Raw genomic sequence first — 21779 nt, forward strand, 5'->3', positions numbered from 1 at the left:
TGACGAATTCCTGTCTCAAAGTATTTTCATAACTACTTGGCTAAAAAAATTGAGATTCTGCAGCTGTTATTAAAATTGCATTTTTTTTAATTAAATGAGGATATTGTATAATTCAAATGTAAACAGAGTTAGAAATGTCATTACTCTGTCAAATGTTAATACACTTTATTAAACCGATACAGAAATGTTTGTTGATTTCTCAAACATAAATGGAACTAAACCCTGAAATGAAATAGACAATGTCTATGGTCTAGAGCCCTCTGTGTAAATCATTCAAAGTGGCTTGCAAATGTAATCACATGCTCATGCTGTCATGTCATCTACGTCTCTAGGCTCAAACACAAAGCTCTGGAGTTAAGTTTCCACACCCTAAAACAAGCAGTCTTAAACCTGCATCTCATGTTTGCTCAGCCATTTGATCAGTTTCATCCGCTCCAGAGAGCTCCAGGGCATCATGGCAAACTTTACCACAGGCTCATAATTCTATTCCAATCACATTGAGACACATATAATGTTTAGATTTTTCCAACATACATGTACACCTGTGTGATTATTTAGCATACACCCAGTCACCAGACATTTACTGTCCTTAGGGTTCTTCCTGTAACCCACATGTCTTTGTTTTCCCTTTGTGGATCGTTTGTCTAATACCGGTTTGAGCCTGATAGGTGCCTGTAAGAAAATATTTGAACCACTCACATGTTTGTTTTTCAAACATATTTATGCCTTTTTGATGTAGTAGAGAATGTTATTTGCAATACCAATTCTAGCACAGCAATTTGTGATAAAATGGAAATACACTGAAATATTGAAATATTGAAACAACAACAGATATCATGTTAACTGTAAACACAAATTCACGTGTTTTATAAGTAAGTAAATGCCTCTGTCATTGGTTACAGGTTGCATGAAGTGTTATATACAAGGTTACACACCTAATATACAAAAACAAGATTGCAAGTATAAAATTAGTTTAATAACAGACATAAAAGTGGTTGAAATCATTTATCAATATTTATAATATAGGTCTATATCAAGATGCTTTTACTAGTGCTGTCTAAGAAGACACTAAGTACTCCTAAAAAACATATAAAGAGTCATTTTAAAGTGACTTCACTCTTACAGCGTGATTTATGTATATAATTCAATTCAGTTGTTTTCACAGATGTATTATTTGAAATGTATTTTTCTTACCTGAAATATATTTTTTTGCCATTTGAAATGACTTCTATATGTAAAATAATTGTCCTTGCACATAGTGACCATACCTGTGGTTATAATGACCTCAGTCAGTTAAAGCTTTCAGAGATAAGCCACCGCACTGCGTACAGAGGGGTATCTGGAAGGGTAGCTGTAGTTGTTGGAGGGATGTCTTGACAGCACTGGCTGAGGCTGAAGTTGTGGTTGGGGAAGGAAAACCAGCTGTTGAGGCTGTAAAGGCTGTGGAGGCTGGGGAGGGTAGGCCATGTAGTCAGAGGCCCTGGAGTACATATACCTCTCTGAATCCTTATCGTCAGACTGCAGGTTGCAACAAACAAACATGCATCCTCCAACAAAAAAGAAAGCAGAGGCCACCCAGCCGATATAAAGAGCCTCCCCAAGCTCCCTGCGCTGGGCATCGATCAGCAAGGGGTTGTAGAAGTCCCTGATGATGACGTGACCTGTCCAGGACACTGGGATGATGACGCAGATGCAAGCACATAGGACCATTACTCCTGCAATGATGAGAACAAGGCGCTTCGCTTTATCGTTGTTTTCAATACACGATGTGCACTGCAGCCCCACCAGACTAATCAGAAGACCGAGGCCACCCAGTGCCAGTGCGCAGCACATGAGCCCCCTTGCTGCTTGTAGGTCAGAGGGCAGGGCCAGGAGAGAGTCATACACCTTACACTGCATCCTGATGTCGGCCTGCCGAAAGCAGTTCATCCACAGACCCTCGTATCGGGTCTCAAACACAATGATGTTCTCTCCTATGAAAGCTGTGACTCGCCACATCGGCATCCCAGTGCTTGCTGCCGTCCCAATCAGTCCAATTAGGGTCAATATCAGACCAACTATCTCCAGTGCAGCGTTGGCCATCCTTTCCTTCTCTTATTCCCCTTGGCTCGTATGTACAATAATATGCAGATGCAGTGTCTTCATAGGGAAGCAGAAGAGTCCCTCTCTCGAGTGGTTTTGCATCCTAGTGGAGAGGATAGAAGCGGGTGGATGTTCACTTGTACCGCCTCCTCCCTGTGGACAGGACACTCGAATGGGAGGGGTGGGGATTGCAACCTGTTGCTTGGAAACAGAATCTCCCAGGCTTTACTTTTTTCTATGTACACCTACCGCAGGAGCTGCTTCAAGCTGTCACTCTGTTTATTCAGAAGTCTCAATTTACATTCTTGATCCCACTTCACAACCCCCACAAGGAAGCTTTACTTTCTTCCAAAACATAGGTTGTTTATTAACAGGGGGATTTTTTTAAGTATATAATAAAAAGACTGCATGTTGAAATATTAATAGTTTATAGAAATTAATAATCTGTGAGGTTATTCTTTGTCCTATTTGAAGTTGAAGCCCCTGTACACCCACACAGATGTTGGTGATAGAGACCATGACTAGACCCCTTCTCAGGAATATGTGGGCGTGGACAAGTCTGTTTGATTGACAGCTCCACTACCCTGTTAATTCTGAAAAAAAAACTGTTTGGAAAGGAGGACCTGGTGACCTGTTTTCATACTTTTTGTTTGATTAGTATTTATTACATCATACATTTTGCACTATAGCTCCGCCTACTTCCGGTCTACTCAGCCAGAATAATTCAAAACATTTGTGTGGGTGAACAGAGAAAATCATCCACCACTTCTGAGTTCCTTATATTACAAAGTATCACAAAAAAATACAACTGTAATGTGAACATTAACACGCAATATGAGCAAACAGACCATTGACTAACTCGTGTAGAACGCTGTTTGCATTGTGTGTGTGTGTGTGTGTGTGTGTGTGTGGATGATGTGGGTAATACTCGTGTACCCATGTGACACTGTCAGCATTGAATTTCTTGGCTAGCTCTCTTTGTTTCTGTCTGTTCTGCTGGCTTGGTTAAAAGGAAGTCGCTTGTTAAGTTTGCATTGTGGGCGGACCTGTAGGAGCTGTCTAGTTAGACCAGTTTGGGCACATTTCAACCAACAATAATAGAGAAAAACAGGAGGGTTTTACATCATGGCAGGAAATGAAACAGGAGCAGTTTCTGTTGAATCCAAGTTGAATGAAAAAGCTTTTTTGGTAATAACATAACAAGTAGCTGATCCTGATGTCTTGTTCAGCTTTCCTCTCTTAATTTGGTTGAAGAAAACAACAAAACCTCTTTTTTTTTTTATCAATGTAATCCTTTTATTTAGAAACCACAAATGACCTCAACTGTAGGCCAGAATCAAGAACATATGTACATTTACAACAAAAACATCAACAGTTAACTCAAATCCTCTGGAGGTATTTCATTTGAAAAAGGCCTAGTGCATACTTGTTCTCTAAGAGCATGTCAGCAGAGGCTATAAAGACTGTTAAATTATCTTTAAACATTGTATTTATTACAGATGATTTAAATGGGACACCTGTATGTCTCGTCAATTTTACTGTAAAACAAATTATAACAAACAAAGCATACACAATTTACACGGGCAGAACACAATCAGTTCAAAATGAAATACTCTTGGCCCCCTTTCTAAAGGTGAAAAATGAGGCCCTTTCCAGTTACAGTCTTAGGCAGTATTAGATGACCGATTTCCTTATAGAGTTTGACAAATTACGGCAGGTTAATATGAACAAAACAAAAATTCCAGACATTGTCTCTGTGCTTGATGTTTCTCTCTAGTACTGACTTGGTGTGTATGCCACAGATCCTGGTGGGGGTACAGAGTAGGCAGGCTGGTAGGAGTATGCTGGCTGGTAGGTGTATGGCTGGTATGTGTATCCAGGTTGGTAGATATTTTCCCCAGGGTTGTATACAATCCTCTCGTCTTGGTCCTGGGTGCGGGGAGCGTGACGGCACAGCAGGATCACCCCGGCAGTAAAGAGCAGAGCTGAGGTCACCCAGCCGATGTAAAGAGCCTCCCCCAGCTCCCTGCGCTGGGCATCGATCAGCAGAGGGTTGTAGAAATCTCTTATTATGACATGGCCTGTCCAGGAGACGGGGATGATAGTGGTGATACAGGCCAAGAGGAACAGACAGCCTCCAGTCACAAGAACAATATGCTTGGTGCGGGCCCGTTGGTCCACCACTTTGGTACACTTCATTCCGACTGCTGAAACGATAAGGGCAAAGCAGGACAAAGCCACAGAGCTGCACATCAGACCCCTAGCAGCCTGGAGGTCCGGGGGCAGAAACAGTAGGGAGTCGTACACCTTGCACTGCATCCTGATGTTGGCTTGTCTGTAGCAGTTCATCCACAAACCCTCCCAACGTGTCTCCATGACAATAATATTTTCCTCGATGAAAGCTGTTACCTTCCACATTGGCAGGCCTGTCACGGCTGCCACCCCGATAAGTCCAATGAAGCCGATGACGAGGGCCACAACTTCGCAGCAGATAGCATCTTGACGGTCCTTTTTCTCTATTCTCTTTTTCTCTTCGTACACAGAATCTTGATAATCTGCATAGGCTTTGGCCTGTTTCTCATCATAGTAGGACCCGGCGTAAGATTGAGGTGGCTTGGTGTAGCCACTGTAAGCCGTGTAGGAAGCCATTATCTCAGAGAGAGCCAAAGACAAGCTTTGGCAGCACTCTCACAGCTCAGGAGACAAATCTGAGGAAGAAGAAGAGCAAGTAAAGGAACTTATACACCCACAAAAATGCCAAGGATGCAATGCAACCTTACTGGTTCAGCTGCCTTACAGAGAGATAAATGGTGACACACCAATGAGTGCTGCTTGTTTTGATGCAAATACACCTTTCTTCTCTAACAATAGATCTGGGTGATTTAGAATTTTTTTTAAAAATGACTATAAAAAGCCACAGTGGGTTAAATAATGAATCCTTTCTGTTGTTCAGCTTGACACAATTTTAAACATCACAAAATAATCTTGTTTTTCAAACTAAACAACATCAACTGGAAATCAAAAAGGTTAGCTAAAATAGACTGTAAACATGAATAGTACATAAGGTCTCATTGTCATTTCTCGTTGGAACTTTGAACTCACAATTTACCATTTTAAATATTAATAGAAATAATAATAGAAAATCATGTGTAGGCAGTTTTTATGTAGGTAGTGCTAGCCCTAACCAGTTGTTTTTTGTAGAACATAATTTTCTCTCTCTCAAACCAGAAGCTGATACAATGAATACAGATGTCTAATAGGTAAACTGAGCTGATGAAAAGGTGTTGATCACTGAAACTGGAGTAGGATTGGTTTCTTTGTAACACTGTGCTGTTCGCTCACCGACACTCTCCCCTGCAGTGTGAAGTCTACTGACATAATAACTTGCTGTATTGTAATACTTTGTAATGTGAAGTGCTAAACCAGGGGATGTCTGGAGTTGTAGCTGTTCATGGTTAAAAGGTTTTATTCAATATTTATATATATATATATATATAATATTATAAACAGACATTAAAAAGTTCAATCATAAATGCAAACATAAAATCCAACCTTTGAGAAACTTTAATTTACGTTGCTTCTTGGCCATGATATACTGCCAGCTCATAACAATTATATTTCAGCCGTTGAAGGAACAAATGAGCAGTGAAGAAGCTCTTATGAAAGCACGGAAGCATATTGTGGTACAAATATCTTTATTTGTACATCAAATACCATCATGTATTTTTTGAAAACTGTCAAGGACTTTGGTCTCTATTACTTGGAGAGGAAATAATTTACAGTGCAATAACATCACAGGGTACATTTGTCATTTACACAGTCACATTGATTAAACAACGTTTTATGGATGTAGTGGAAAAAAACAATCGTACAGAATTTGCACATTTTGACTCTTTCAAATGTTTCATACATGTTAAGTTGAATTTTTTACATTTCAGGCAGTACAGTACATTTCTTCACACGTATTCTTGATGTTTATACGAGCTGGATGGTGTCCTTTGCAGATACACACTCTGCTCTTTCTCTTCTTCCCTCGCCGCCACAGGATAAGCATCAGGGTAGGACTCCTCTTCCAGTGATCTGCGTTTGCTGTAGCTGAACAGAACAATGATCCCGGTGATCAGCAGAATACCCGATGTGGCCCAGCCGAGAAAGAGAGCGTCCCCCAGCTCCCGTTTCTGAGAATCCAGCGTTGTTGGGTTGTAGAATTTTCTGATGACAGTATGACCCACCAAGCTGACAGGGATAAGGGTAGTCAAAAAAGAAAGGAGGAACAAACAGCCACCTAAAGCCAGGGTAATGTTCTTGCTTTTTGTGTCATCACCACAACAGTTGCACTTTCGGGACCCACATCCTGTGATGGACAGGGCGAGGGTGACCAGGACTACGGAGACGCACATGAGCCCCCTGGCTGCCTGCAGCTCTGTTGGGAGAATTAGCACTGAGTCGTACTCCTTGCACTGCATCCTGAAGTTTTCCTGGTTGTAGCAGTTCATCCACAAGCCCTCCCAGAGTTCCTCCATGACAATGAGATTGGCCCCTATGAAGGCAGAGACCCTCCACATAGGCAGGGCAGTGGCCAGTATGGTCCCAAACAGGCCAATGAAGCCCAGGATCAAGGCCAAGATCTCTAGCGTTGCTGTCATTGCGCACAGTGGAGTCTTGTTTCTAGTTTGTTGTCTTATGATAAGAGTGCTCAACGGCTGTTCCAAATCTGAGAAACGTCAACATGCCTGCAATGTCATCTGTCTGGTTTTCGTTGCCTTAACATTGGTTCTTTCCAGTATTTGAACTGCGACTGAAAAAAAAAACTACTTTGCATGTCAGACTTTCATCTTTAGCTCCCCCTGAAAACCCAAAAGGTGTGTTGCACGTTTATCATTATTGCGCATCAGTCAATATGACAAACTCCAAGAAAAAAAAAAGATCTGATTCATCCTTTTTGGCCTAGTGCATTTTCACATACAAGGAATTTAATTAAATTTTCATTGCGCTATGTTCTTGCTTTTTTTTTTTTTTAGAAGATAACAAGAAAGCTGAACAAAGATAGACAAAAAAAATAATCATAGCTATGGCTATGCACAAATCAATCTGTCTCCTGAAAGTTATAAACCAGAATACAGTAGTGAAGGGGTATGGATGGAATAATAACTTCATATAGGCAAAGCAGATTACATGCAGTATGTATATTTAAACATTTCTTTACAATCTACAAATACAGTCAACACAGCGCTTCTTTGTATTAAGCGATGATGATATGTTCATGTACAGTCTAATATGTACCTATAGTTGATGTTTTGAGTAACACGATTACTGGACAGGGGTCATTGTCTCACATGATAAGACTTGTGTGGCAAGGCACTGCTTGTGTGTTCAGTGTTTTTAGCGCTACGTAGTGCCCAAAGGCAGACCATTTGTCCAACCTTTTTGACCTGTTTGTCCAATATGTTAAAAAACGACAGGGTTCAATCAGTGGGCTTGTAGACCTTCATGTTGACCAATACAGTAAAGGCTTTCATCATCACAGAAGTCAGGGGCGATGGGCCTGTAGTCCCCGTGATCCGCTCAGTTTTGGTGAACATAATCAAGCCCAGACTGTAATACGTCATAGTCTCTCAAATCCTTTTCAAACATAATTGTATGCAATCAAAAAAGCTCAATATTCCATATTATACCAGTTTCATATGCTGTTAAGTGACTGTGATATAGCGTATCTTATTTACCTCTAGAGTTACCTGACTGTTTGATATAGCAAGTCATTTGGCTGTTTAAATGCTGGATAAAGGACTTGACATAGGATAAAGGATAAAACTTGTTTTAGCAGCGAAGAGAATCAAGTCAGAGTACTGAAAATATTTCTCCTTTAAAATCTGAAAACTTTGGAGAGAAAGTGAATAGAATTGGGGTTAATGCCAATTTACTGACTTCTCTGTTGTCACTTTGAAATGATTTCTGTATGTAGGCACTTTACTTATACGGGCGTTGTAACTTGCTTTAACTAAGACTAAAATGATTGCAAGTAGATGTTCAAACTCCTGATAAGGAGGAAATGTTTCAGAACAGCTGAGGATTGTTAAGAAGAGCCACTCCTTTATTTAAACTTGAATTGGTCTGGGAACGGTTACACCCTGTTCATCATTGTTTTTGAGAAGTAGAGAGAGACAGAAAGGGAAGAGAGAGAACAAGATACATCAGTTGAGGTCATTCAACAGGAACAGAAACTGGAGAGCCAGTTGAACAGGTTTGCTGAGTGATACTATCGTCACATCCATAGCTGCTTTAAGAGTAAACAGATACGCACCTTGTGACTGAAATACATCAGACATGCACTGTGATGTATTCTTGTACATATGTCACATTAAGCCTGCCTGTGTGGGAATTTTGTATATACATTTGAGTTACATTTCATGGTAATATGATGGGCGTTGAAGAAACTGAACTCATGTGAGAGGTTCAGATAGTTGTTGGGGGAAGTGGTACAGTTACAGGACGCATCAAGAGCAAGTCTGCCTCCTGCTGTATGTAAATGTGACTGCACTTTCCTGAGCCGTAATACGACGATAAAAGAAGAGTTAATATCATGTTTTTCACTTTTGTATTGCCTGGCTTGTTTTCCCACTTATTTCAGTGTTTATTTTTAGACTTAAGATTCAGAAGTCTGACTGAACAGAGCTCAAATTGTAAGTCAATGTATTGATCCAAAGTATATATCATACGTTTATAAGTTACCTGTTTCTGTAAGTTTTCAAGCAAAAACAATTTTTGCTTCTTAAATGAAAGGATTTGCTGCCTTACTTAGTATTTGATCAAAGTATATATATTTGAGGCTTTGGGTATTAACCTTTTTTTTTGGCATTTAAAAACTAAAACATTGTCAGACAAACCAGCAGAATGACAATTAATGACAGACAAAAAAAAAAAACTGCATCAAAACAAAATGCATCAGTATCCAATGAATCAACTTTGTTATTTTCTAGGGTAAGATGTGAATCATTTCCTTCAAATGAAACCTGTCCCATCTCAGCACTCTTGTCATTCAGCGCTCCTGCAGATACTGTTCTGCAGATCTACAGCCCAGTGAAGTCTGAAGTAATCGTTTCCCTTTTTATCTGAACGAGCACCAGAGCTTTTGTGGTGGGTTTGACGATTGACAAGTATGAGAATGGGATTGAGCCTGGGTGCCAAGATGCCCACAAAGCCCATAGACATAAGAAGGAGATAAGGCTTTGAGAGCTATAGGGTTTGTTTATCCCCTGTTGTCAACATGGGTTTTTTCTTTTACTGGACAGCCTTAACTACAGGTGTGAACGCCCACAGGACACATTGAGGGAGGTTTAAGATCCAGTAAATCAGGCTATATATGGTGATGTCCTGCGATGCATTTGTCCACATTGGTCTGGCAGTGAGTGCATACATATGTCCTGAGCCACATCATCCACTCTCCTCATGTTGATGGCTAAGAACAAAGGTTTTTCATGCTCTCTGTAACTGCATGATGCACGTCTCCACATGCTGTGGATGACACGTTCGGGAGAGCTGACCAACAGTCTGGTCATCAGTTTTTATATCCAAAATCCATATTAGCTGACATTTTTCTTAGTTTTTTTTTAAAGTTAACATATTGTTCTACTAGCTCATCACTTTCACTTCCAAGTGAAAGGTTTTAGTGAAAACTACATTTTGTTCAAGACATTTCTCTTCCCTTTTTTTTAGCTCCTTCCCCGTCATTTAGACACCTCTCACTCTGAGCCTTGAAGACCTACAAAATGGCTCTTGATGTCTTCTGAAGGTTTAGTTGTGAGTTTCTCCTCTTTTGTTCTGGGATTGAAGTCTGTCTTTCAGTGCTGCTTTGAGGCAGAGCGAGGAACATTGATTTTTTTTTTTCCTTTCCTTCTCAGTCATGTCTCGGAACATTAGCTTTTTGATTTTCTTACATCAAACATCATATTGTTTTGCAGAGGCAACATAAATAATTCATCACAATAGAGAGGCGCTTGTATTATAAGTAAGAAACAATTGTATTTATTATGATATCAATACATTTCTTCTATATACACACAGTAATAAAAATGCAGTCTTAGTAGCACATTGAGCTGTTTACAAGTATGACTTCTTTCACTGTTCAGGCATACTGCAAGACTTTCCCCTTGATTGCATGAGCAAATTTGGACTCTCCCTGTGAAAAAAAATGCTGCTTATGTTTTTGCCAACAAATGTACATGTGTAATTAATTTCCATGAGAATAAATTAAAAAAAGCATTACTTTGTAATCAATTACCAGTGAACAGTTTAAAAAAACAACACATTTTACAAATAGCTGATGAGGAAATTCTCTACAATAGAGTGTTCAGTGTTGAAAATGAAATGTAAAATCGAGCGTTCATTAAATGGCAATACTGAAGAGTAAAAAGGTAAAACCCAAAAACATTGCTTCACAGTAAACAAAAACATGAAATAGCAAATTCAAGTAAAACAGGATGATGTTAAGTTAAAACAAAATTTAAAAAAATCCCCTTGTGACTGTTAACAAAGGAGATATTACGTAACTCAACTTTAACAAGAGAACAACCAAAATTCATCTGGTTTTTAAAGATAGCTTTAAACTGTAAAACAAGACATCAAAATAATATTATACATAACCAGGAAATCTTTCCCATAACATCTCAGTGTATATTCATGTGAAAATCTTTTTACAAGTACAGTTAACTATGCAATACATGACTGTCCTTAGCAATTATTCTATTTCTTTAAGGACAAAAAATATACAGCCCTTAACTATGATAATATCTCTGAGTCACATAGACAAACAAATATTCATGTTTTCACAATATCCAAATTTGGCAACAGCAGGCAGGACTATAGAATGCTGCCCAAATGTGCAAACCATGCCAATCGAAGCAACTGATTAGATTCCATGATTGTACCAATAATTCATCTTTCAAAGCTTACACTTGACTTTTATGTAACAGCATTTCATTTGGGATAAAGCTCCCTCATTCTTGATTCCTGTATTGCTCCACTGATGATCCTACCTGTACAAAAAGCATTCAGCAAAGTAAGGTAAGGAGGGATATATCTTCTAGCTGTGCGATATACGTCAATGCCCATGCATTGTTTGTGAAGACTGATGACTGATCTTATGGAGCCCATGTAAAGCTGTCTAAGACACTCACTATCAGCCTGTGCTCATCAGCTTTTATGTGCCACAGTCAGAGGAAGAACCTGATTTCTCCCTTCGTACCCAAATGTCATCTTTCTCTGCTTGCTCTTGATCCTCCAGGTCATCACCATCATCAGGTGTTTCACCAACTGTTGGGGATTTAAGGCTCTCACTCTCGGTTTCCTCACCCTCCAAGGATAAAGCCATGACAGGAGCCTCCAGGTCATCCTCAGCGGATGGCATTCTGGGAGGCTTGTTGAACTCGTCGTCCTCATCACTAAGGATGTCAGTCTCCTTCACCTCTTCCCGGTCCTCGTATTCCTCTAGGTCAAACTGTTCCTCCACCCAGCGATCTGTGTCACCTGCCACCTCGGACTGCTGCTGCTGCTGATCGGGTTCATCCTCCTGCTTTAGTCTGTTTGAATCAGACTCTTGCGGTGAAGCCGGGTCCTGTTCGGGCTCACCATCAAAAACAATGTCTGTGTCTATGGTGAAGCGGTTGCGCACCAACTTCCTTCTGCCGAGTGTCCTGGAAGGGGCAGATGCTACCCAAAAAAAAAAACAACAACATATGATTAAAATCACATAAGTAATTGAAATTGCGTTTAAAACTCTCCCATGACATTGCATTATATTGTGGTGTCATCTTATAAATACTCTTTTTTTCAAATGTTGATGACCCTGAATGTAACTGTTTATCAGATTAAAATAAAGTTTTGCTTTGACTTTAAGTACAAAAAGAGATTTTTTGAAAACAATATGTAACTTTTTTTTTTTTTTTTAAATCTAAAGGCCGAAGTTTATTTGAATGCAGGGATCTCCCTACATTGACAGTCTTATACCAGTGCATATCATATTGCTGATTTTACAGTATATCTATACATGTGGTGAAGCATCAAAACACTCTATCTGTGACAGAAAAAGAGCAGCAAATTCAGAATTGGGACACTTGGAGCTGGAGGGAGAATGTAGCCACAGACTGGCATTTACCTGCTCTATTTATGGCAGGACGGGCTCCCTTCAGGGCACAGAGGCGCTTTCCTCCAAAGGGCACATACTGCTGGTTAAGGGGTAAACTCTCTGTTTTAAGGAGCTGCCGGCGGTGCTTTTCTCTCAAGATGGAATGGACTGTCTTCAGAAAGTCTTTTTTACTCTCTGGAGAGCTGAGAGAGATAAAAGGGCATGTTATCAGTTTGACATTCTATAGATATCAGCTGACAGCACTTTATCAGTGCAGGCTTCAATCTTCAGAGGAATTCAACCTCCATCAGAAGAGATCCTTACCTACAGCACAGCTGAAACGTCCTCTCTGGCCTCCCCTCTGACTCTGACTTTGTGTGGACGATCTCACACACAGCAGAGCCCTCGCCATCTAATAAAGAATCAAAATGCATGCCGTCTTACATAAAAGAGCAATCTGGTAAGGTTTATATGTTTTGGATTTGAAAGGAAAAAAATATTTCAACACGTTACCTAACATTATTCATCAAATCATTTACCTGCATTCGCCAAGGATCTGACTTGAAGGGCATCAGTTGGGATCATGTGACGGTATCTGAAGGGGTCTTTTTCTTCAGAAGCTTCAGACACGCGATGGTAGCCACCCTACAATCATTCAAAACATAGACATTTAGTTAATTTTTTCTGCCATCCCCTTGCTTTTGAAATAAGTCGCAGCAGTTATATTTCACTGGTGACCTACTGGGCTCATTCTGATTTAATTAATTAACGATGCTGTGACACAATAATGTATATTTCAAATGGGCTTTGTAATAGTTGATGGCTTCTTTTTCTGTAAGAAACGTACAATTTTCTTTTTCTGCTTGGCTCCATCTTTGCAAACGAAGACCACTGCCATTTTGAACACTTGAAAAAAAAAAAAAGAGAGGAAAAGGTTATCACTCATGAAAAGATTGAGTTCAAATCACATCATCATGGAGGAAGCTGTCTTCTGACATACCAAATGTAGCCAACTGGGGCTCTTTCTTCCATTTTCCCAGAGAGGCTGGGGGGTTGATCCAGCTCACAGTGGTGTGGAGAAGCAGGTCACCCATGGACAAATCAGCAACCTGGCAAAAACCAGCAAAATATCAACTGTCACTCTGAACGTATTCAAGTTGTTAAAAGAGCCAAGTCATTCATTCAACATACCTCTTTCTTGTCCCCGCTCTGCTCGGTGATGAGCTGATCAAACACGGCTCCAAACTCCTCGTGGATCTTCTGCATCTCATTGATGTGGCTGGCAACTTTGTTCATGGCTTTCATGGCAACTGCAGATGGGAGTAAACATGAATTAATCGGAGCTGTAGTGACCGTGTACATTCACCCACATGGTCTCCTCTTGGGAATGATTACGTCTTAACCGTCAGCCTTGTGGCCCAGTCTTACCATCAAGGTGGTAATGCTCCTCGCTGTCTGGGTCGGTGAGTGAGTACAGCTCCTTCAGCAGCAGGGGATACTTAAGCACCCTCTGAATTGGTTTGATCAGGTATGACTCCAGGGTGGAGGAGTGCTGCTGCTTGGGGTTTCGCTCATCCAGGAAGGCTTTGAAATCAGCATCGGTTTTGGCTGCAATGACCAATAAAAAAAACACTAATTGTAACTCTTTCAGGCATCAAATCCACTTTCCTTTCATTTTTTTCCTTTCCACAACTGATATGTTGGCATGCAGATGATTCTACGCTAGTGTTTTATTTAAGTATTTTGGTTTATGGCCTGCCATATACAGTATAAAAAAGCTCAACTCTGGTATGGGGCTGATCTTGTTTGTGGGCAGGAAAATAAAACATGTTTACAGCTTTCATTAACAGCTTTATCTCCATCCTAACTCCGAATGGCCAATAACTTGTTAACCTGTTGAATGTAAACAAAGCCATCCACTCAAATGTTTAAGGGAGTGGATGTAGTAGCAACAGGCTGTTCAACACTTCCCATTATATATCATACAATCTTGCAAGGCTCTTCAGCCCCGGGAGCCAACAGCTTGAAAGTATGCAGAGGTCAAATGGACAACTGTCTGGCTGACAGTTCCACAGAGCAGATTTATGGAGCCTTGCAGGATATGGCAGATGGTTGATGGATAAATACATCCTCTCCTTTGAGGCAAGAAGGAATGTCAACCCAAGAGCACATTTACTCACCCTTTACGAGGACCTTAGGGACTTTGGTGTGGCTCGCGCAGAAAGCACTGTAGATTTTAAAACGGTCCGCATAGTACAGGAAAGAGCCTCCCAGAGAGAACAGGATTTTCTGTGGAAAAAAAAAAAAAAGGTGGCAGTCAGACAACCAGTAGTTGTTAAAAAACGTTTTTGAAGTCTTGTTGATGGTCATATCTAGGTGAGTATGATTCACAAAGATAGGGAATACCTTAAACTGATCCACTCGCTCCAGCTTCTCTAGGTCTGGAACCAGTCGCGTCCCATCTTCCAGGGTTTTAAGAAATTCAACCTGGAACTCCACCATTTCTGGCAAGTTCCCAAACAGAACATCCAGCTGGAGGATAAATACATAAAGGAAGGTCAAATAACGTCTTTTTTGTTTCTCTCTCTTTATATAATGCATCTAATAGTAAACCCTTCCCACAGTTGGAGCCTGGACGTGATCCAAAAATGCATTTAATTACCACAAGTGCATGTAAAACATCTCTTAACTTTGCAAACCTCCCCCTCTCTCATCATCATCATCCACCCCGCTTGTCCTTGTACACAGATACTCTCCACATGATTATGTAAGCCACTTTTCACTTAGAACATTTCAACTGTGTTGGCATTTAAAAGGCAGCTACCCCTCATTGGCTCCTGGGGAACATTTAACATACCTCATCCTGAGTGAGGAAGGTCTCTTTCTGCAGTGGGGTTAGATATCTCCCAATGAGGCAATTGAGATCCTACAAGACAAAAGGGAATATCGTGTTTGAGAAAAGGGCTGCCCAAGTCACTTATGTGAAATACAGAGAGAAAAAACACGCAGCTTTACAAGTTTATTCACAACAAAACGGTGATTAAGTCGAGCAGTCTGACAGTTTCTTCTGCAATAAAAGACAGAATGGCGGATGGATGCCTTGCAGTACAAACTTTCAAAGGAAAGTGAGTGGAAACTCATTTCCATGGAGGACTATGGAAACAGTTACCTAAGCTGAACTATAGAGAGCCTATGAGATTCATTTGGAGATCTGCCAAAAAATAGAAAAATTGACCATCTAATGTCTCCTTTATCATCCTTATTATAATCTTAAAATGAACTCAACCTCCAAGTAACTTTCAATTAACTGTGAGTAAAGAAGAAGGTCAGTAGAGTCTTAAAAAGTTAATTGTCTATATATAAACATTAATAATGCCTGCTATTTAATGAGTTTAAAAAAAATCAAGACAACATGGGATGCATAAAAACACCACAAGCTGAAAGTGACAAACCCTAAAGTGATGACATTATGATCTGTCTTTTTAGAATTTTTAGCATTGTTTTCATCAAAATTAAATATGTTTCTCTGTTTCCGTATATTTCATCTACCTTTTTTATTACATTTGTAGCTGAACAGACAGTCCTTGTTCTGCACATTTCACTAATAGACATGGCATCCAAACATTTAACTCTGGGTAATAATGACAAATAGCCAAAATATCAAACAATCCCATTTGAAAAAAATCACAATACACCATGCATCATACAAAGTGTTATTACAATCTTAAGAATGTATAGCAAGCTCCAGCTGAAATAAGATACAACATTTGAGATAGCCTTGACATTATCCCATTATATACCCTCTCTAACCCAGTTATTCCACTGAGCCACATTTATACCGGGCAGAAAAAAAGATTAGGCAATATCCAAGCAAGGGCACAGCTGTGTCCCCTTAATGTCTCCTGGGATGGAGATATAAATATGGATTGGTCATGTGGAATAGGTAATATGTAGGAATAAACAAACCTGAGGCAGAAAGAAACACAGATCAATGGACAGGAGGAACACACACACACACACACACACACACTCACAAAAGACCATCTGGCTCTTACAAGTAAGATGAGTAATACTGACTTTGACATAGGTGCGTTCGGTCTCCACCAGCTCACAAATGACTTTGCGGAGCTTGTCGGCATCCGAGAGCAGTCGCAGAGTTGCAGGAGGTGGGAAGGGCGAGTCCGGGCTAGGCGAAGAGGACACACACTCCGAGGGATTCATGTCATGGAGACTGCGACAGAAAGCAGCGACTTGCTCTGTACTCTGCAAATTGAGAGGAAAAGAAAAGTCTAGCATAAAAAAGCATGCAACTCCGATTTGAAGGCAAAAAGAAGTCAAATCCAAAGACGTATCTATCAGTAAAGACGCAGCACCTTAAATATTAGATTGCCGTTGTTACTTTCCATGCATATGCACAGAGTCATGACTGTGCAGAGAGTGAGCCTGGAAAGAGGAAGAGAGGCAGCTCTAAAAAAATCATTTGCACTAATTTGGTCTATTTTCAGTGTGTCATAACAATGACTCTCCGCCTACCTCTCTTTCACTCACATCCCTCTCTTTCCTGATGTTTTCCTCCTACCGATGGATCAGTGGTGTAATGATTCATCTCCTTCACAGAATCAAAATATACACACAGCAGACCTGTCCAAATACAGTATGGGTTGCCGTGGAGACCAGCCTTGATGTGCACTAGACTATCATTTTGGACAAAAATAGGCGCCACTAAGCATCAGCTTACATGGCTAGCTGTGGCAACCAGTGTTTCCCCTACCATTATATTAGCCCCCCCCCCCCGAGGGTCAAGTAAAGAAAAGAAAATATAAATAAATAAAATAAAATAAAATAAAATACATAAAAAAAATGAAAATCCTGTCTGATAGAAAAGGACAGCTGTCATTAAAAGTAACGCATGAACACCAAGATTCCGTCAAGTGTTTGTGTCAGTGTGTCGGCATGTGTCCCCCCCCCAAAAGCTGTAAACCTAGGGAGAAACACTGAATACAGTTACTTTGAATGCAACAAGCTACAGGCACATCCACCATGACAACCTAAAAGGCTTTTTTAACATAAACACAAAACAAAAAACACCAAAAACTGTTGAAGTACCCATTTAACCTGTATTTCATTTTACGATGAAGGGATTTAACAGATCAAACACTTCCCATACTTATTATTTCAGAGCAAGTAATACATTAAAGGTTATATGGTTAAGTTGCAGGGAACAAACCTTTATGGCCTCATAACAGGAACCACTAGCTGGTACTGAAGCCACTGAGTGCAAAGCAGAAAGCTGAAAGGTCTCTAGGTGGTAATATAAGGATTTTTATAGGCCAGACAGAAGCAATTTATTCTGTTGCACCTACATGCTCCTTTGAGAATAATAATAACAAAGCCTCCATACAGCAGTTTTAGATGGGCCGTTATTATTCTCAAATAAACATCTTAATTAAATTCTGAAGAACAGGTCTGACATCATTCTAAACATTTGAGGCTCATTATTAGGCATCACTGATTGACCATTGAGTTCCAATCATCAACTTATTGTTAAAATTAGTTTGAAATGCATGTATTCAAGATTTACAACAATAGATAGAGGATTGTCACATTGCTGTTTCCAATATTTCAAAGTCAAATGTCAATTACATGCAGAACATAGGAGGCTCTTTTGTATCCGATGCCAGTCACGTATCCTCTCATACAGCTTTGTAGATCACAATGGTTATCAGCATTGTTATCTAATCAGACAGACACATCCATGTGTGAGGCACGACAGCAATTTGTCTCTCTAGCAAATGGTCCCAAAAGAATCAGGCGGCTCCCAGATCAACAGACGAGAAGTGTGATAATATATGAAAATGTAATTTGCAAATACAATGTACCACCTTCACTGGTGCTTTGTTAGCTCATTCTATAGTATGGGGCCACTGTGTTAAGTACTCTGTCAACCTTGATGAACTTTTCAATGATTAAAATATCGTAATCTCTTAATCTCCATCGCAACCATTTGAATATAAAGAGTTGATTCATTAAAATCAAGTTGCCTGACAAAGGTCTCCCCTCCCCAACCAAAACCGTCCTTCACTAATGCATTTACTGTGAATGTGAATTATGTGCTGTAATAAAAAAAAACAGCTTTGGGGATCATGTCATCACAGATCAATTGAGATCTACTCAATTTGCAACCAGTGACATATGATGACATAATAGTTTTCCTCGATGTATTTCTTAGTTCTTGCAAACCAATACTTGTGATTAGTGTATAACAAAGTGAAAGAAGATGTGAAAGAGGCATCAAACTAGCACAAATTCAAACTGCATTCTTTTGATTTTGCAACCCGGAAAAGAGAAAAGATGGGGTGAAATCTGTAAATAAATCTGATTCATTTCATCAGCCCAATTATTCAACTGAGCTCAGCCAGTTTCAGTGAGCCTGATGAGACACGGTCACAGCCCAGTCATACTCTTCACAAACACAATCCAGGCTCATTAACAGCATGACAGCTCTGCATGCATGGACAATCATGACACGGCAGAGTGAAGAGAACTAAAAGAAAGAGGAGGGGGTCAGAGCATTGACTGCCCCATGAAAATACCAATATGTAGATAAAAGAGGCTGCCATTTATAAAACCATGCAATGTCAGAGGCAAGGCTTTCCCCCTAAGTAAAGGCATTTGAAGTATGAATGCAGAGATTATGGGTTAAGAGAAGACTGCACATCTACTTTCTGAAACTAAGATAAGCCTGAGACGCAAACAGAGAATACGCTACAGAAGTCGCAGAGTCACAGCAAAAACATATTGTCAAAGTCGAGTCACTCCTACATGCAGTGTTTGATTTTGCATCCTGTGAAGCACTCCTGTGATTACAGGGCATCTCTGCGACACAGTGGTGACTCACAGCTTCCTTTTGTCTGTCTGTAGCAGCCAAAAGCATGTGAGACACAAACAGTGAGAAGCAGAGGTGTTTCACTCTCACTGGAATACCACAACGGCTTGCCATCTATCGCAGCAGTACCACGAGTTTGCCAGGTAAAGGAAAGCGGTACAAGGAAGGAATCTCACCAGATGAAGTATGTCATGGACGGAGTCTGTGGAGCGCTTGCTGTGTTTACTCCACTTCAGGATGGACATTGCCAGGTGAAGGTGGACAGTCGGCGTCAGGTTAGGAGGAAAAGTGACTCCAGGCTTTTGAAAGAGATCAAGTCTACCCTGCGCCTCTCCAACACATTTCTTCTCACTTTTGTCTTCCTTTTTTTTTTTTTATCTTCTTCTAAAAGGAGAAGGTCCTGTGGAGCCTGTGATGCGAGATGAGCGAAGCTGCTCAGCCTCCTCCTCTCCGCCCACCAGCGCCTACAGCCTCCCAACTCCTTCTTCTCGCCTTCAGAGTCTGCTATAGATCTGTCACTGTTATGTAGCCGTTTTCTCTCCCTCCCTCCCTCCCTCCCTCTCGCTCTCTCTCTCTCTCCTCTACAGACCGGTTTTTAACTCAGGCACACGGAGTGAGTGTGAAGATCTAGCCAACTCCAGCACTATCGTAAATGAGTCTTTACAATTCTCCAGACCGGAGTGAGAGTAAAGGAGCAAGGAGGCAAGAGTCTCCTCCTCAAGGTTGTGGTGAAGCAGGATTGGCTGGTAGAGCAGCACCGCAGTAGAATATAAATGCAGGGATTCAGGATTAAGGACAGAGGGAAGCGTCAAGGAAGCAGGCTGCACAATAGGGGCGAAGACTGGAAAAACCAGTTTGGGAGGTTTTGCAGGAGTTGGAAATGTTGAGGTGGGCCAAAGAATGTTTGATGACAGGTCACAAATCAAACAAGGTAGAAGTCCTTGCGATAAGTTCACATAGCAATGACTATACCTTTGTTCAGAGAAATAGAAAAAACTCAGGACTTATATAACAATAAAGTAAGTTGTTTAAACCAACACAAGTTTGGGCAGTGATTAATACATCCAGGTTGTGCCGTTACTGCGTGTTGCGTAGTAGAGAGGGGACTGGTACTGGGCGAAACAATAATTTCTTGCACTGTATTCTTGTCTTTTAGCCCACAGCCTGTGCCATTAGTTGTATAATCGCCTGTAGCTGGTATAAACCAGTCCCAAATGTTGAGCCTCGAAAAAAAAAGAGTCTTTCGAAAAAGAAGTTTTTGCTCTGAATTATTACCAATATTCTCTGACAACTAACTTGTGTAATCATCTAAAACTGCCCAGAACATGTAAAAGGCAGCAGCAGCAGCCGCTTCATTAAATCAATGCCTGGATTTCTGCCCTTTGTGCAAATAATGAAAACAAATCTTTAAGGGTTGTCCATCATTTCATACTCTTTGGAATAAAAAATGTACTTGTGGCTACAGGCGTTTTAGGAATGATCTTGATTTGTTATGTTTGAGCTCGTGGATTTGAAGAAACAAAGATGCAATTCATCACTCATCTCTGAATCATGATGCTGCACTTTGTATAGTTCTGAAAGAATGTGAAGGTTTTCAGAGACGGCTTCAATGATTCATCTTCAGAAATGTAACCTCAAGAGAGAGAAGGGGCAGTCTACATTAAAAGAGGAAAAGAAAAAGAAAACAAAGGCGCACAATCTTAGTTGAAGTTAAAGAATGCTTTGTCATCTTTCTCAGTGATGGAGTGTTCTTGTTACCACTATAACCGTCTGTATGTGTGGATCTGCTCATATTCTTTCCTTTGTTACTCCTTGCCGCTTTGAACAACATTTGGTTGTAATGTTTTTCATCAGCTACTCTGTTTTATCTCAGTGAGTTGCCTTTTGTTGTCTGTTTGTGTATTGTTAACATTTTGTCTTTGTTTTGTTTTTTTCTGTTCTGTTTCAATTTTTGAACTGTTGTCAATTTTTATCATCAAGTCATGTTGTGATGTGTCGTCTGTTGGGACCCCCTTTAAAATGAGATGGTACATCTCAAGGGGCTTAGCCGCACAAAACAAATAAATACAATTTAACAGAACAAAGCATTGCTAAACCACTGTGAAGACATTCTGTGCACGTCCCTTTAGTTTGCTTTCATTCATCTGGTAGGGTATTTGATGTACTGCTGCTCTTTTAAGAGACAAAAACAAAAGAGTTGAAGTCACCAGTCCACAAAATGAAGGGCAAGTTGGAAGAATGAGGTTCTCCCATTGACGTTTGATGTTCAAGTGAATATTAAGGAAGAAATAAAGTTTGAATAATTAAATCTAGAAGAACCATCCTACAGCGTTTCATCAGCAGCTGCCCTTTGAAATCAGCTAGTTTCAGAAAGAATACCAGGATTTAATCTAATATAAAACGTTATTTCTCTGCGTCGTTTTTTTTACAACTTGTAATCCAATGTAGTTTAAAAGCTCAATATATTTATGTCTCTTTGATTTCCACTCTGTGAGAAGCTGCTCCGTGCTATATGTAATGAAAGGAATAGAGAAAACCTGATGCAGGGCGGTTTAAGAAGCAGGATAACACCTGGATAATATGGACACGGTTTTCTTTCCTAAACAAGATCAAATAATCCAGCAACAGATGGTGCTTCAAAAATGTGAACAGTCTTTTCAAATGCGTTTTTTTACAATTTCACAGAGCTGA

The 21779-nt window shown here is 40.2% G+C and overlaps 4 protein-coding genes across 6 annotated transcripts in view; all 4 read right to left on the reverse strand.

The window, feature by feature from the left end:
* Positions 1–95: 95 nt before the first annotated feature.
* cldn8.1 (claudin 8.1) lies at positions 96–2215 on the reverse strand. Its single transcript, XM_061046980.1, has one exon. It carries the CDS (start codon positions 2080–2082, stop codon positions 1303–1305), a length of 780 nt encoding a protein of 259 aa, XP_060902963.1. The 5' UTR covers positions 2083–2215; the 3' UTR covers positions 96–1302.
* Positions 2216–3352: 1137 nt separating this feature from the next.
* Positions 3353–4798, reverse strand: LOC132980703 (claudin-8-like). Its single transcript, XM_061046981.1, has one exon. The coding sequence runs from the start codon at positions 4729–4731 to the stop codon at positions 3856–3858; it is 876 nt and encodes a 291-aa protein (XP_060902964.1). The 5' UTR covers positions 4732–4798; the 3' UTR covers positions 3353–3855.
* A 908-nt stretch (positions 4799–5706) lies between these two features.
* On the reverse strand, positions 5707–6819 carry LOC132979890 (claudin-17-like). The gene has a single exon (XM_061045722.1). It carries the CDS (start codon positions 6726–6728, stop codon positions 6039–6041), a length of 690 nt encoding a protein of 229 aa, XP_060901705.1. The 5' UTR covers positions 6729–6819; the 3' UTR covers positions 5707–6038.
* Positions 6820–10076: 3257 nt separating this feature from the next.
* tiam1b (TIAM Rac1 associated GEF 1b) overlaps positions 10077–21779 on the reverse strand; it is a 42477-nt gene continuing 30774 nt past the window's right edge. For all 3 annotated transcript variants that reach the window (XM_061046982.1, XM_061046984.1, XM_061046983.1), the window contains exons 16-27: positions 16280–16465; positions 15060–15128; positions 14609–14734; positions 14383–14491; positions 13631–13810; positions 13394–13512; positions 13203–13311; positions 13050–13108; positions 12742–12847; positions 12527–12614; positions 12233–12405; positions 10077–11787 (exon numbers count right to left, since the gene is read on the reverse strand). In XM_061046982.1, the coding sequence (XP_060902965.1) occupies positions 11279–11787; positions 12233–12405; positions 12527–12614; positions 12742–12847; positions 13050–13108; positions 13203–13311; positions 13394–13512; positions 13631–13810; positions 14383–14491; positions 14609–14734; positions 15060–15128; positions 16280–16465 (1833 nt within the window). In that variant the 3' untranslated portion in view covers positions 10077–11278. The remainder of the gene's footprint in view (positions 11788–12232; positions 12406–12526; positions 12615–12741; positions 12848–13049; positions 13109–13202; positions 13312–13393; positions 13513–13630; positions 13811–14382; positions 14492–14608; positions 14735–15059; positions 15129–16279; positions 16466–21779) is intronic.

This window comes from Labrus mixtus, chromosome 9 (assembly GCF_963584025.1).
Source record: "Labrus mixtus chromosome 9, fLabMix1.1, whole genome shotgun sequence".
Lineage (NCBI taxonomy): Eukaryota > Metazoa > Chordata > Actinopteri > Labriformes > Labridae > Labrus > Labrus mixtus.

Bases quoted from the DNA above. Each gene is read 5' to 3' on its own strand.
- LOC132980703 (XM_061046981.1), bottom strand. From the start codon at position 4,731: ATGGCTTCCTACACGGCTTACAGTGGCTACACCAAGCCACCTCAATCT.
- cldn8.1 (XM_061046980.1), bottom strand. From the start codon at position 2,082: ATGGCCAACGCTGCACTGGAGATAGTTGGTCTGATATTGACCCTAATT.
- LOC132979890 (XM_061045722.1), bottom strand. From the start codon at position 6,728: ATGACAGCAACGCTAGAGATCTTGGCCTTGATCCTGGGCTTCATTGGC.